This window comes from Crocodylus porosus, unplaced genomic scaffold (genome assembly GCF_001723895.1).
Source record: "Crocodylus porosus isolate Cpor-Errol unplaced genomic scaffold, CroPor_comp1, whole genome shotgun sequence".
NCBI lineage: Eukaryota > Metazoa > Chordata > Crocodylia > Crocodylidae > Crocodylus > Crocodylus porosus.
The window spans coordinates 11,775,425-11,791,467 of record NW_017728947.1 but is presented as its reverse complement, the minus strand read 5'-3'; the positions used below and the strand labels follow the sequence as shown (position 1 = coordinate 11,791,467).

The following is a 16,043-nucleotide window of genomic DNA, read 5'->3' as shown; positions in this document are numbered from 1 at the left end:
AATTCTGAGCTTCAGCTAGTATCTGCTAGTACAGGTTTCCCTCACCAACTGTGGGGGTTAGGTTCTGGAAAGTTTCCGTGACTGGCAAAACTGTGGTTGGTAAAAACTAAAGGCTTATGGGAAAAATGGGGTTAGGTTCTTGAATACTGTACATTATAGTATATAAAAATCATTTTTACTTACCTTTAATACACAGGATGGTCAGCCAGGTATTGGCATACCCCTACGGGTACTTAGGTTATAGGCGGTATGTGCCACCAGCTGGGGATGGAGTGCACCCAGAGCACGGCAGCAGAGTCTCCCTCAGCACGTTTGCCTCTTACCCAGTTGAGAGGGGGGAGGGGGAAGGGAAGGAGTGGGGCGGGACACACCGTCTGGCCTCATACAGCACACCCTGGCGTTTCCCTGCCCTGACCCATCTGAATCATGGAGTGGGGGTGCTTTGTGCCCACCTCCAGTGGTGTGCATTTGGCTAGTCAGCAGCCCACAGATGGGGCCCTGGCCGAGCAGGATCGTGGGACAATCTCAGCCCAGCAGCAGTGGGAACCGCCTGTCTGCACCCCTGGACAAGCTGCCAGGCTCAGATTGTGCCATGACCCGGCCCAGCCAGGACTGTTGTTCCCTGCTGCCCTGCTTCCCTCCCTTGCGACCTGGCATGGCAGGGAGCAGAGAAGCTGTGTGGTGATCTCCTCACCTACTGTTGCTCGCCCTGTGTTGCCCTGGCACAAAGCTTGATAGGCTTGATAGGCATTTTTCTGTCTGACCAAAGAGATGAATCTCTCTAATTGGGATCCAGATACATGAGGCCTCTTCTGAAGCTAGATGACTTAAACCAGGGTTTAAAAAAAACAAATCTCAAAATATTTCATGGTACAGTGCTTAGCTCATTCATCAAAGATGTGGGAAATCGCAGTTCACATTTCTGTTCTGCCAGATTAAGGAGAACTTGATCCTCCTATGCAGCAGAGTGGCCTAGCCACCAGGCTATTGGCTATTCTTGTGTAAAACTCTCCTGTTGGAGCTGTTCCACTATGTATTCATTTGAGCAGGGATATGAACCTCAGTATACCACAACCCAAGTGAGTGCTCTAATCACGAGGCTATTCTAGAATGGAGGATGCAAACATGCACAGAAGGATTTGGATAGCTCATGTGCATTTAGATGGAGAACTAAGGCATTAGTACTGGAATGGCATAAACAGTAAGTCATTGGGCACTTTGTCTATGACCAGCAGTTGGAAGGTAGATTTCTATAGCAGTGACCTAGGGCATCTTTGCATATGCTCCAGGGTTGCGGGTGGGGGTGGGGGCATGCTTAAATTAAAGTGCCTGCCATGTCATGTGTATTCAATATCCTGTGGTTGAATATGGTAGTGGGGGCACCCCCACTGCCTTTTTGAAGTACAGGGATGCTGAATACACATGATACAGAGGCTGCTGGAGTGTGCTAATTAGCACATTCCAGCCAACTTGATTAATTGAGTCTGCTCTGACCTGTGCTAATTAGCAGATGTCCAGGACATGTATAGGTGCCCCTTGGTGCTAAGAGCATTTAGAGTCCTATGGCGGAAGGTGACAAATGAATGGTAGATTTGAGGACATCACTGGCACATACATGGTAGACTTAGGGCTCTAAATTGGCATCTAAAAAAATACCTTTTAAGATCTTGGCTAGAGTACTTGTAACAGGGCACTGAAGTGCCTGCTCCTATAGAAGGACAAGTGTTGGTTGCTGGGGCAACCACAGGGGTCAGCTGACCAGGAGGGGGCAGGGCCTGGCGTATATAAACAAGCCAGGCTGAGACCAGGGTCAGTTCTCCTCTGGCAGCCAGTGGAGCTCTGTTGATGCATTGCAGTCTACAGAAGCTGAGGGCCTGAATCCTGAGTGAGGAGACCGGGTGAAGGAAACCCTGGTAGGGATTTTGAGAGGGTAAGCTACCAGGTGGTTTGGGGTTGCATTTGAGCCAGGAGGCTTTGTTTGAGTTATAGCTTGTGTCATTCTGTTTGTTCGTTGTTTGTTATTAGACTGGAGGACCGGGTGAGGCTGTAGGGGTTGGAGGAGGCTCATGAGAGCTTCCCAGTACTGTAGGGGGGTTCCTGGTGCCAGAGAGGGCACAGCAGTCTGGTGCCAGAGAGGGCACAGTAGTTAGGCGGTGCACTGACCACAACCCTGAGAATGGCAGTTCAGTGGGTTGAGGGCCAAGTAAGGCCAAGGCCACCTGAGTCCAATTGTGGGAAGCCCCAATGGGGTGTAGGACCTGAGAAGGGGGCCTGGGGGGGGCCAGGCACAGCCATGGCCACCTGAGCCCCGATTGTGGGAAGGCCCAGGGGGGTGTAGGACCCAGAAAGGGGTCTGGAGGCCAGGCATGGCTGCAGCCACCTGAGCCTCAATTCTGGGAGCTGCAAGGCAAGGCCCCAGGGAGGGTGGCGTGATTGCGGAGACAGGCCCCAGGGAGGGCAATCGTACACAGACCGCGGGGAAAAGGCCCAGGGTGGGCAGCAGCCGTGGGAGAAGCTAGGGAGTGCCTGTGAGGGTGCATAGGCGAAAAGCCCAGTGGGGACATGCAGGAATAGAAGTCCCGGGAGGGGCGCGAGTGTACAGGGAGAAGCGGGCCCGGAGGATGTTTGCAAGGGTGCGGGCAACAGTTAGTTGACCCAACAATGTCTGGTACACCTGAGAGGCTTGGGGCGTGGTATAAGGGGTGGTAGGAGCCACACATAGCCCATAGGGCTGGATGCACCAAAATCACTCTACACAGAACAGGGACCAGGATAAATAAGAGCACTGTGTCCAGGGGGACAAGAAGGCAGCCTCCCTTAGAATACATATACCATCAAAGACGTGGCGGGCGAGAACGATGGTGCTTGACAGACAGCTTGGCATGGTAGCGGGGGCCAGGAGAGATCACGGCCGCTTCTGGGTCCCCGCCCTGTGACAGTACTCATACAGGCTACTAGAACTTGTGGGCACCTTAAGGGTGGCTTGCCCTTCTACTAATAACATTAGAAGGGTCTGATTCCCTTAAAAGTAGTGAAAAGGGAAGGACAAGCTTGGTGGCAACGAGTTAGCACATGGCTTACTATACTAATGGTGACCCTTTGTTTTTTGTTCAGGTGCGTAAATGTTTCATCCTAGAAGACACTGAATGAGTGAATAAAGGGACAAGAGCAGGCAAGAGGTGAGTACAAAAGAAAGGTTGTCATTTGCAGTTAGTTTGAAATGAAGAGCAGGACTAACAGAGATAAAATCCTGCAAATTGTTATGCATGCACTTTACCTTATGCCCAGTTGTTATTAGGCACACTGAGTAATCCCATTGACTTTAATAGTAAAACAATTTTTATAGTGGAAAATAGAGTTCTAAGTTTAGAATAGGAATGGGTTCAACGGGAGATGAAAAGTAAATTACCAAAAATGTATTAAGAAGTAAAATCAGAAAAGGTAAATTTTTAAAGGGATAAACATGAAAATATCAATATATAAGAGAGAGGGTTGAAAACAGTGTACTGAATCTTCCCCCTCTTCCACCCTTGTCTGTTCTGATTGTAAGCTCTTTATGACAAGGAAATTGTCTTATTTTTATCCAGCCTACATACTTTCAAATTATGTAGGATAAGTAAAAGTAATAATGAAATCTTAGGAAGATGGGGAAAAATTGCCCAGCATTATCCAGGAAGCTTCTAGACCATTTTGGGGTCCTGAATATTTCTTAATGACCTGCTGGACCTCTAAAAGTCTACAGCCACCCGGAAAGTGCCTCCAAGTTTCAGCTCTTAGAATGGTTCCATTTACATCCAGACATAATTATACCTCTCCTCACAATTGTGCATTTCTAATATCCTCAGGGTAATCACAGAATATCTGCAGTGTTTGAGAAGTGAAGAGTTCCTTTATCCTTAAAGCAGGAAGGATTTTGGAATCTTTAAAGGCCATAAAACATTTGTAACATGACAAAAATCTTGCTTAATAGGAAAAGCTTTGAGTCATCTTCAGTATTTCAAAGGGGCTCAAGTAAATCTGAGTCAGACTGTCCACTACAATACTGTCTCTTCACTAGAACAAACTCGTATGAATGAGACATAATGCAAGCCTCCAAGGAAATTTTTGCTGTAGAAAGCTGCTTTGTATTTCAGTTGGTTTCTATGCTTTTATTCTATAGCTTGTTCTAACTACTTGTAATTCTTAGCCAGATTTACTCATATTTTGCAACATTTAATTTAGAAAATATTCTTCCCACCAATACAATTGAAAATGCAAAGTGGGCAGATAAAGACTCTTGCTTGTAAGCAGGATTGAATATTCTCAGAGAGACATTTCCCCAGGTGTCTAACTCAACCTTCTCTGCTGTGTGAGAAAATATAACACGTTATGTTTTTCAGTTGCTTCTCCTTTCCATGTGCCTCCATCTGCTGTCTTCATTCTAGATTGGAATCTGAAGGGCTTAAGTATTACAACACGCATAAGGTTTTATCCTGCTCTCTTCCTCGCTATTGTGTTCTTTTTCTTATTAAGGCACAGAGATTTTATTTAGAAATTACATGTTTTACATAACCCAGTAGTGAGAGCCAGCTGCAAACCCAAGACAAATGTGCGAACCCCGAGAGTTCAAGGCTCTGTCTTCCAAAGTGGATGACCTTTGGTCTTTGTGGTTACACCCCAGCTCTTTACACAATGACACCTACTCTAGGCAGTTGTGACCAGGACAGTTCTGACATTCATATCCTTAGCAGCTTTGCGAGTGCAAATGTAAAACTGTAAAATTAATAACTTGAAAAATAAAAATCACTAGAGGATTAAACCTATAAAGCTATTTACTATTTTAAGTGTGACTTTGTTAGTACTTCAGAGTTTACAGCTGTTGGTTTTCATGAATTTGGGCCTTAGTAACTGAGTGTAGAGCTTGACCTTCTGGAGAGATGACTCATTCTTTAAATGAACAGTGGTTGGGCACTGATTTGATGTGGGAGGAGGAAATTAGAACAGAAAAAGTAAGTAGCTGAGATAAGAGACTAGAGTTATAGTTAAGTGGCTGCACAAGGCATTACACTGGTTCTTTTGAGGCCAGTGGAAGTGTAACTGTGAAATTAGCCTATCTGCAAAAGAGAGACAAATGGTGAGTAAATAAGACTAGAAATGGGGAAGTATTAGCAACATAAATGGCTATGCTGATACAAGTTTTACTGCATGAAACCTTTTGCTGAAACTGTCAGCAGAATCTGAAGGCCTTAACCATTTCTAAGAAATAAAATGAGCTGGCTTGAATGAACCTGTAATTTACTGGATTAAGGGTCTGAAGAGAGATGGTTGAGTAGTAGGAGAGGGTTGCTAAATTAAAAAGAAAAATGTTGTTCACTGTATATAGGCCGGTCTAATTATGTAGCATTTTCTTTCCTGAGACGAAAATGCTTTTAAAAAATAACATGGGGTGTGTCCACTTGAACGTAGTTAACGTTGGAAACATAGAATTTCCACATGTGGTATCATTTAGTAGTTTTTTAAAAAGAGCAAAAACAAATGTGTGTTTCACTAAAGTTAAATCCTTGCCACTTCTGAAGATGTCAAAGTAAATTTTACAGCTAATATAGATGTTATTTCTAGTGGTTTCAGAATAACATTTGAAGGGCAGGAATTTTTGTTGTGCGTACACTTGTGGAGAATAAAAGGAGACTAGATGATTACACGAGACACACTTTCAAAGGGCTCGACCCAGCTGTTGTTCTGTAGTGGGGAGCTCCAGGTGGGGATGGTGAAGTATGTGGAATAGGGCATGACTAAGATCTGTGGATGGCTAGTATGACCTACTTAGGTAGGTCATGCTAATCTTGGTAACTGCTTGAAGTTCAGTGTCTAATTAACTCAGTAGTAGAAATAGTGGGAGATAAGTTAGCAATAGTAGTTTATTATAGCTTGTAGTGTGTGTGTGTGTGTGTGTGTGTGTGTGTGTGTGTGTGTGTGTGTGTGTACACTCTTATGTATACATATTTTTTCAACTTAAAAAGGGCAGAGGATGCCTATTTATGAGGTCTACGTGCTAAAAGAGCAGATAAGTATATTATTGGTTGATGTTTCCCAGCTGACTGATCCGAGAAGTTTTAATAGCTAACTAACACAGTTGCTTAGTCCTCCTATAGCCTTCTGCCCTTTTATGACCCTGCTCCAAGGGCTGAAGAGAGAGGCTTTAGGGGAATACCCTCCATGGGTATTAGTAATATTAGTCCAAGCAGACTTAGTTACATGTTCCCTACAGCCTAGGATACTGTTATGAGTGAAGGGCTGTGTGTATGGGACCCCCATTGGTAATGAGATGTTTATAATGACTTTTTCACCAACTTTTTACTGTGGGGGGGGGGGGTGTATGTGTGTGGGGGGGAATTTTAAATTTTGTTTTTTTCTTTTTTTTTCTGTCTCCAGTAACATACAATTGGGCAGATGTCTGATTTGTATTGAGACACAAATCAGTCATTACTTCTTAGAATTAGGGACTTCATAATCTGTTGCCTGTACTTGGTCATCTAATACAGAGAGAGGGCATGCCTTCCAGGAGTGGTGTATGGGATTTCAATCAAGTAGTGAATGGAATTAGTTGACCTGGAAGCCTGCATGATTCTCTGTGGAATGCACAATTTCAAACTTAGTTTTTGCTTTATACTACCCAGAGTTCTTCTTTCAGTTACTTTTTGAGAGTAGTATTAACTGGCTCTCTAATTGATGGGGTATACATTTTCTAAAGTCCCTCAGAAAACCCAGATACAGCGCCACTTACAATATTTAACTCAGTACATCGTATTGTGAAGGATTCTAAGGTGTCTTTAAAAACTGGTATCACATTCTGGCAAGGAAAAGAAAATAATCATTCCTGATACCAGTACATGCTATACCCTCTGATAGCACAATGGTGAGTTCAGGGTCTAGCCCTGCTTCTTCTGCCCTTACTGGGGACAGAGCACTCTTTTTTTTTTTTTTTTTTTTTTTTTCATTGTATTCCTTGGAGGGAATGATGAGTAAGGTCTACCAGGCAAAGGCTAGATATTTGGAAGCAGCCAAACAAATGGTTTGTTTGTTGGGTGCTCCAGTAATGAATCCCGGGACAGGAGCAAAAAGGAGAAGGCCTTTTAGATGAGCAACAAGCAAGTATAGGAATTGGCCCTGGGTAGGGTGATAATGAACCAGGACTGAAGCTGGTGTGTTTGGGCATGTCATTATTTAGGAACATGAAGCAAGAGTTGGTGTTAGAGAGCATGGCACCTCATACCTGTGCCTAAGGATAACCTCTCTGAGGCAATGTGGTGATGCGCTTGTCTCAGTAAATCCTTATGGCCAATGGGTAAAAGACTTGTAACCTAGGGTTAAGAGAATAAATTAAATTCTTGAGTCAGCAAGTGGGAGACTATGGCCAGTGAGGAAAGTGAGGCACAGTGTTAAGGAACACCACCGTATGCCTGCTCTCTGGTAAGAACAGCTCCCACTGTTCTGTCCAATTCTATTTAGAGTGGGAATTATTTGAATGGGGTTGTGAAACTTTCATTGCTGGGAGAGAGTAAATACCCATAGCCTGTAAACTATGCCCCCAGCCATAAAGATCCACATCAGTTTGCCCAGAACACTTCATGGAGACTGGAGAATTTGGGCGTCCAACTTCCACTCCCACTCGTGTTTGATAATGTGGTACTGGGGACAGCATAAATAACTCTTTTCTACTATGTACATATGAATTGTTTGACTTCCTCTTCCTTACTAATAGACAATATTCTAATTCTGTTCAAATACACAAGTGGCTATTCAGCCATCACTGATGTGAAACTACTTTGTACATCTGATGCAATTTTGACTGTAATTTAAAATGAGACCTTAAAGAAATATTATACTGTACTGCAGTAATGCCCAGAAGCTCCAACCAGATTGGGAGATCATGCAAAAACCTAGCTGGGTGTTTCCAGTCTAAAACCATCTAAGTCAGATGAAGGGTGGAAAGATAAGTATTCAACGTATTATCTATGGGAGGGGGACAGGGGTAGGAGAATGGTTATAATCCTCTTATTTTAGTGCCAATGGAGAGAACTGAAGGGACAGCAACAGTGCCTGGTAGCTCCCAGACCTATCTATGAGTAATTGAGAAAGGTGTTGATTGTGTTCAGGAAGTTTTCTATGCCTAAGGAGTAGTGCAGAGGAAAGCATGGATCTGATTGTTGAAGAAATTGTTAGAAATATTGTTAAAATATGATTAGAAATGAAGTATTGTTAGAACTGCACAGTTTGCATCTCATAACTGCACAGTTTGCATCTCGTACCTAATAAGAAGAAACACTACCAAAACCTTTTTTATGCTAAGAATCACTCCCTTTTCTCTCCCCCTGACTATTCACATGCAGATTACAAAAGCTAAAATTCAACTAACTGTGTCCTTTGAAAGGGGGGGGAATTTCAACTCTTAGTAACCTAGAAAACTTTGTGAGCGTGCGCAATTAGCTAATACATATATGCCTATCCGCCCCACATACTTAAATAATTAATTATAATATACATGTGACAAATAAAGTGATGTAGTCACATATATGTTTGTATAAACCAGAAATGAACTGTAAAAGTTCCTGTTTCTGCACACGTGCCCAAAAAAATAAAAAGCCAGCTAAAAATTTCCTCAGTGGGCAGAGTAATCTGAGATTTTCTGTCTCTGCTCTGACCCTATTTACAAATATACCTTTTGTGCTACTAATAGTATATACCTGAGAATTATTTGCGAGCCTCCAAAAAAAACGAACCACAATATTTTACAAGAAAGTCAAGAGTGACGATAAGTTCTGTCTTAAAAACAAAGTGGTGACTCAATAAGATGCAAGTACAGCTATCAGGAAGAACAAAGCTGTGAAGGTGAGGCCAAGAAGGTTGTTTTGTGAAAAAGAGAACAAATTCAAAGAGAGATCAAATGAGTCAGAATAAAGAGGGAGGAGAGAAGAAGAAATTTAGCACTTGATGAGATGGGGGAAGTCATGAGGACACTGATAAGTGCAAAAATGAGTAGATCCTTGATTTGAAATGACACCCTAGAGGACGGAGTCCTATATCATTACTAATCCCTTGAGCCCTCCACATTAATGAATAGTGCTAGCTTGCAGAGGTCATGTATGTGGAAAACCACTATATTTTCATACTGGCAAAATAAAAGCAAAATGAAATGCAGGAGGAGAAAAGCATATCATATTCAAGGTGTATTTTTGTATATTCTTAGATATTACGAAGTCAGAGGTTTAAATGGTGTATTGTATGAGGCACTGATAAGTGAATAGTGAAGCACTTCTAAAGGAAACACCTGTGTTGAATAAAAACAGTCACATACCAGGCATAGCATGGGTGGTAAAACAAATGTTTAAGTTTCTCTATAAAAACATGAAGAAAATTTAACCAGAACTATTTCTTTAAAAAAATATGCCCACATTTGTTGAAATTCTGTTGCTGTCACATTATTCAAAGCAAGTTTGTTCTTAATTTTTTTACAGCTTTCTTCCAACAGATCACATCTGGATTTTTAACTTGGGTGAAAGATTGTTCTTCTATGTCAGGCCATAATGTAACGGGACTATTATTTCCAAATCTATTCCACTTCTCTTCTTTGGCCAAATTTAAGTTTAACAGGGTCTTTAATTACATTTCCTCTACTAGCTGACCACTATAAAATTGAAGTCCTCACCACAAATCTGTAAAAATGTTTCCACTGAAATGGGAGACAAAAATAGAATAATTCCATGTCTTTTTGGACAGATGCCTAGCTGAAACTATGCAGGGTTTGACTAACAAGAGGATGTAGTCTTTGCTGAAAGCAATTTTTAAGGTCCCTTTAGTCTTCAGGAATATTCAACTAGATGAATGGAGAGAGAGAGGGAGAGAGGATTTACATTAGTTTGTCTGCAGTTTTGTTAACTACTTTTTCTTTTTGCTACTTTTGTCTTCTACCATCATTTCAGTTTATCAGAATTTCTGACTATACAGATGCAACTTGGTGAGTACTAACTTACTTGGCTTCTATTTTTTTTTTTTGAAGTAGCATTTCCCCTTCACTTGAGTGCAACTACTATAGGGAAATATTACTTTTGAGAGTAGGTAGTTGGAGAACCCTACTGTAAAATAGTCTTCCATTGCTTTAAAAGTTAGATTAACATGTAGCTGAGTTTATGAATATTGTAGACTTTTTTCGTGAATAGTTTGGAGTTATTTTCATCTCCCTGCAGTGCCATACACTGAACTACCAGATTTCTTCTAAATTCTGTTGGGAACATTAAAAGGCAAACCAGGTAACTGATAACTTAAAAGAAATTAACGGAAAAAACTGTATCGGTATTTTATAGACTGAAAATGAAAGCAAACCAAGCTATTGTTGTATGAAAGTATTTATCCATGACCCTCTGGACTGTCTGTTAGGATGTATTTATTAATTCTGGTATTCTGATATCAATCATTGATGTTGTGCCATTAAAAAAAAAATGGTAAAATAGTTAATTTAACTTTTTCCAGCAAAAAAATTATTTTAATAAGCTGTGAATACAAATGCTAAAAAAAATTAGAGTGGATTCCATAAAGCATGACTCTTCTTTTTTTTTCTGCTGTGTAAAATTTGTGTTCATATATTAATCCTATGCACATATCTTCCTATTATGTGATGATAAACTGATGTGATGTATTTAACCACTTCAATAAAAACAAGAGAATCCATACAAGGTGATGATGTCAATGAAACTATGGGAGTTTACACTCAGTTAGACTCTTGCCTTTTATTTCAATATTTATAAACCCTGCTTCAGCTAGATAGTCCTCCTTAATTGTATATGTGGCAGTTTCTACAGACTGAAAAAGCAGAAATAATATCTGTATGTGTGTTGTTTTAACGTGGTTCAGACAGAGCTGGGAAATGCTTTGGTTATGTGAAAACAATAGTACCGAGTGTCTCCTAAGTTGGCGGTTCTTATGAGAACAGCTTTATTTGCTACTACTGCTTTGGTTTACTTTAACTAAATGAAGCATGCAGATTTGAGCTGAGATCAGTAGGCACTGGAACAATATGAGAAGTTTTGTTTTTAATTTGGTATTTTAAAAAAATTGGTAAAAACAGAATACAGTTTTGGGACCAGACCCCAAAACAGTGTATTCATGACTAGTCTCCTTTGACACAATAGACTTCAGGCATGAATTAAGTTAATCATTACAGTCTTTTTGAGGTTAAGCTGTGTTTCTGTTCATTTGTCACTTGTTTTTATTTGTTATACTGAAAGTCTGGCTGAGAAACCTACATATTTTCTTCTATATCTTTTATGGAGCTCAGTGGGACCAAATGAACTGTGCTTGGCATGATACTCTATTTTTCAGTTGTGTGCTATATATTTTTATGCCATTGTTAGTTTGTGCTTTACCCGCTTGCTAAGGAGAAGTACAAAGTTTACTTACTTGCATTAAGGCATTTGACATGTCAGACTTGTGTAGGTATATTAGGATAACAGTGGGTGATGTTTATTAGATCATATTCACCGGTGCAAAAATTCTGCTGTCACATTTCATGTTTCAAAACAAAAATATGGTCCCTGAGAGCAGTGTAAGGTTACAAATAGACATTTTGTCATGAGGTAAAAATTTTTTGTCCTGGGACAAAGTGCAATCTTTCAGACATCTGTGTCTGTTGTCCCACGATAAATCCTAAAATGAGATAAGAATGGTACAGGTGCCATCAATGGCAGAAATGTGGCAGTGCATTCAGCTGCTTACTGAAACCTGATTAGTGATGTGTGTACATACCAATCTTGGGGTAGTTTTGTTCCAGAGCAAGCAGGCACAACTTGTCCAGGGACAAATGCAATGTTTGTTCCTAGCCTAATATCTTTACAGCCACTACAGTGAGAGTGTGTGTGTAATAGTACCCCCTTGAAATCTTTCCCCATCTCACAGGTGTTCCTTTGTGAAAGAAAATTTAGCTAAAGAACTGATCTGTTCGATCTGATTCTGATATGTGCGATAACTTGGAACCAGAATAGATACTTGGATGGAAGTTAGAGTGATTATGAGAAAAGATAAGGGTGACCCAAACACTGTAATATGCATGTCTGGTAAGGATGCATAAAGAATGTGCCTGCTTCTCCAGTGGCTATATACTGTAATTATCCTTAGACCCTAGAGTAGTAATAGAAGGTTCCTTTCTCTTCCTCTTTTTGACCTCTCTCTGGTAATGGTCAGAGATAATTGCATATATGGCATTTTTGTGTTTTGAGTTAGAGAATGGATAATATGAGGGGGATGGATGACGTGGCCTGTTATCCTAGGAAATGTCAATAACTGGACCCACAAGTTGCTCACCCAATCCTTTGACTACAAACCATCCCATTCATGCCTGGGCATATTAATAATTTGCCAGATCTTCTTTTTTTTTTTTTTGCAGTTTTGTGCTTCCTGAACAAACCATATTCACTTATATCAGTATACCATATTTTTGTGCATACAACACATACCCGTTTCCCAGAAATTATCTGCTGGAAATTGAGGTGCTTGCTTTGGCATTGGGGGTAGCACAGTGAGTACACTGAGCTCCCCAGCTGCTGGGTATGGACACAATCTATTTGGTCTGGCAGCAGCTGAGGCTACAGAAACTGCTACTGACTCTGTGTCTTCCTCACAGTGAATGTGTTAGGCTTGTTTTAGTAATGTTTATAAAGCTATCAAAGGGGCCATAAAAGTACTATTTCAGCTTTATCAGTTCCCACCACCCTTTTCCTCCACCCCCCCAGGTGATTTAAATATACATACCTGTACTGACTTGTCTTATTCTACAGTACCTGGATTCTGTTGGTCTTTGCTGATCTAATTCATAAGTTTGTTTTGTTATCAGACTTCTCAAGCTTTCATGAACATGAATTACTATCTGGAATAAGTTAATTGCATTAGGAAATAATTGATTTTGAGCAGAAAGATTGTGTTTAGTAACTCAGCAAAGTTCTTACTTAATAATGAGGGGAAAACACCATAAACAAACACTTGTCTCCTGGTACCCTGTAGAGAATTTTTGTTAACAGAAGTGCAATTGAATCTTTGCAGTTGAGCTAGAATTCACAGCACATTCTGTGATTGTTTGAAAACATTCCTTTGTTAGTTTCCTTGGTTATTTTATGGCGATATGTACTGCATCTGGTTATGTGCTTGAGTATATTTTCTTTTCTGCTTGCAGAAAAGCCAGGAAATAACAAGGGAGAAGAGGAGTGAAAGGGGTTTAAGTGGTAAAACGTCAAATACTGTTTCACATTGGTGTGCTTATTGCTAAAAAGTGACAACAGGAAGTGGTGGGCCATATTGCTTCACTGTTAACTTAAATTATGCTCCTGAAAACGCTATTGAAAATGCTTAACTCTAATTCTCTGTTCTTGGTGTGTGCCAGATGACAGAACTGGGTACGTTGGCTCAAAATGATCATTCCTGACGTGGGTATGACTCCTAGCTTGTCACGTGTAGAATCCTGACCTAAAGTCCATGCCACTAAGTCAAATTGTTCCACACTTAATTTCTCCCCTGCCAAAACAAGATGTTAAAATAATATGCAAGTGCTACTCAGAGAAGTTGTCTGTAGTGGCTTGTACCTTTTCATTATTCCCTGTTGTCAGGAGAAGCAGAGTGACTGTATTGGGGCCATATCCTTAAGTACTACAGACTGTCATGGCTTACATGCTGTCAGGAGACTTCAAGGGACTTTAAGAGATTTACATCAGTTCAGGATATGATGCATCTTGTTGAAATAATGGATTAATTTGAAAATGGAAGGTGAACATGGGAGAAAAGCCTTGAGCTAGACAGGGTCAAAAACAGATCTGCTTTTGGTTTAATGTAGCAAGGCCCAGTTTTTTTTATTGGCAGGCATGTCACAAATTCTCCCGCACGCTCCTTGAGCACCATTCCAGCCCCCTTCCTCTGCCTGCTCTGCTTTCTGCTCCCCACCCCTTCTGTCTGTCCCCTTCCCTCCTGCAGAGCATTACACATAATGGCTGCCCAAGCTACTTGTAGCACATGTACCAGAGACTGACCACCCCTGGTTTTAATACAGTACATTTTCTTAAATACCTATATAACCCTTTTGTCGGGCACTGGTCTGCAGCAATGAGGGCCGGGTTCAGTTTTGGGATACTAAGTATATTTTATCTTGGCTAGAGAGTGGGGAGCCAACTGGAGAATCCTGAGCTGCTTCCCTATGCCACAGGGAGCTGCCCAAGAGTGTGGGTCCTTATGCATTGCAAGGGGCTTCATTGCTCCTGGAGAAGTGGTAGAGCTTTGACTTCCTCTTCCTCATGGTGGCTTTGAGGGGTTAACCACAGCTTTTGTCAGCATACCACACCCCAAAATTCCTAGACCCAATTCCAGCTTTGCTGGGCAGAAAACTGCAAAAGAACTCAAAGGAAAGGTGAGACCTATCTCGGCTTGGGCCCGAACTACAACTAGCGCTTAACTATACCACTTGGTTGGGAGACAAACTACAAAAAGGGACCAAAGGAGGCTTAGGTCTGTCTTGCTGGTACTGAACTGGGCAGCAAAAGCTAGCCAGGCCTATACAGCACTGAGGCCTGGATAAACAAAAAGTAGTGCCAGGTCTCACCCTGGCTCAAACTATGCCAGGCTTTACCCTGGCCCAAATCTGCCAGACAAATTTATGGTTGAGGTTCAGCCGCACAGCTAGGCTGAAACACAATAGCTGTGAAACCACAAAAAGGGCCCAGTCCTATGGCTGTAGTCTAGACATCCAGTCCCATCTATATCACAATGCTGAGACACTACAATTCGCAAACACAAGGGTCTGTAACTGCCAGGACCCAATCCTAGGCGACTTGCTCCGAGGATTACTACCCCCATTGCATTAAATCACTTAAGAAAAACAAAAAGGAAAGAGGGAGGAAACTGGGGCCTCAAACTTTGAAACAGACTTTTTCTCTGAACCTGAGGCTTTACCATGCCCTAGCTGTTGCCTCTCCAGTGAAGGGGGGGATGGACCCTCTATAGGGAGCAGGTTTTCTGGCTCCCAGTTCAGCTATGCAGCTCTTAATAGCCCCAGGAGAAAAAGCTCAAAACCTTAGTTGAGTTGTTCTTTTATATGTGGTGTGATATCACCCAAGCCTTGTCCAGTTAGGGAGTGCCATGGTTCAGCCTCTCCTATTACTCATTTTCTTGGAGGATCTTCTGCTTCCTCACATACTATACAATGCAGTGTGTGTGTGTGGGTGTTACACATACTCGTATTCAGATTTACTTAATAGATTCTTATGGCTTTACAGGAACTAAACATATCTATAATGCAGGTAAAGCATATGTGTTGTTTGGGGAGCCTGCTTTCAGAGTCATTCAGGAAAGTAACACCCCCCCCCCCCCTTTTTTTCCTCTCTGGAATTGAACAACCATGAGGGCAAAACCCTGAGTGGGGAAGCTTGTTACTTGGGGATGGGTAGACTTAATTTATCAACACTTTTTTAAAGGCCCCTGAAGGGCTCAAAACTAGAAAGTTTCAGAAAACTCTAAGCCCAGCCTCCCCCCCCCCCCAAAAAAAAAACCAAAACAAAACTCCAAACAAACCCAAAACAACACCAACCCAAAACAAAAAACCTTCACCTGGGTCCTGGGCATTGAACACCTGAACCATGGCTTGTATGAACTAGAAAAGGGTTTTTCAACTTCTTTAAGAATGTGTACCCCTTCTGTCTCAAAGTTTTGGCTCATGTGTACTCTTATATTTTTTCTTGTTTTTAAGGGGGTGGAGATTGAGGGCCTATGGTGAGGGAGGGATTGGGTCAAGGGTAGGTGCAGAATGGGGTGAAGGACAGGATGCAAGTGGCTCATCCAGGGGGGTGCAGGGAGAAGGGGTAACTCCTGTTGCTGTGTGCATCCCAGGAGGGCATGGGCGGGGGTGTTGCCCTGGATCTGTGTGTGGGGTGAGGGTGGGCTGCCACTGCAGTGGGGAGGGCAGATCAAGGCCCCAGTGGCGGGGGAGGGAGTGAGACTGGGGCAGGGGCTGCTCAGGTGGGGTGGGGCATGGGACT

General features: G+C 41.9%; 1 protein-coding gene across 2 annotated transcripts in view; it reads left to right on the top strand.

The window, feature by feature from the left end:
- The first annotated feature begins 5,007 nt into the window (after positions 1-5,007).
- The window catches only part of INSC (inscuteable homolog (Drosophila)), a 272,831-nt gene continuing 261,795 nt past the window's right edge, over positions 5,008-16,043 (top strand). Inside the window, exon 1 of one of the 2 annotated variants that reach the window (XM_019552259.1) lies at positions 5,008-5,113. In XM_019552259.1, the coding sequence (XP_019407804.1) occupies positions 5,111-5,113 (3 nt within the window). In that variant the 5' untranslated portion in view covers positions 5,008-5,110. Of the gene's footprint in view, positions 5,114-9,704; positions 9,995-16,043 lie in introns of those variants that run through there. The other variant, XM_019552260.1, reaches the window with a different exon arrangement.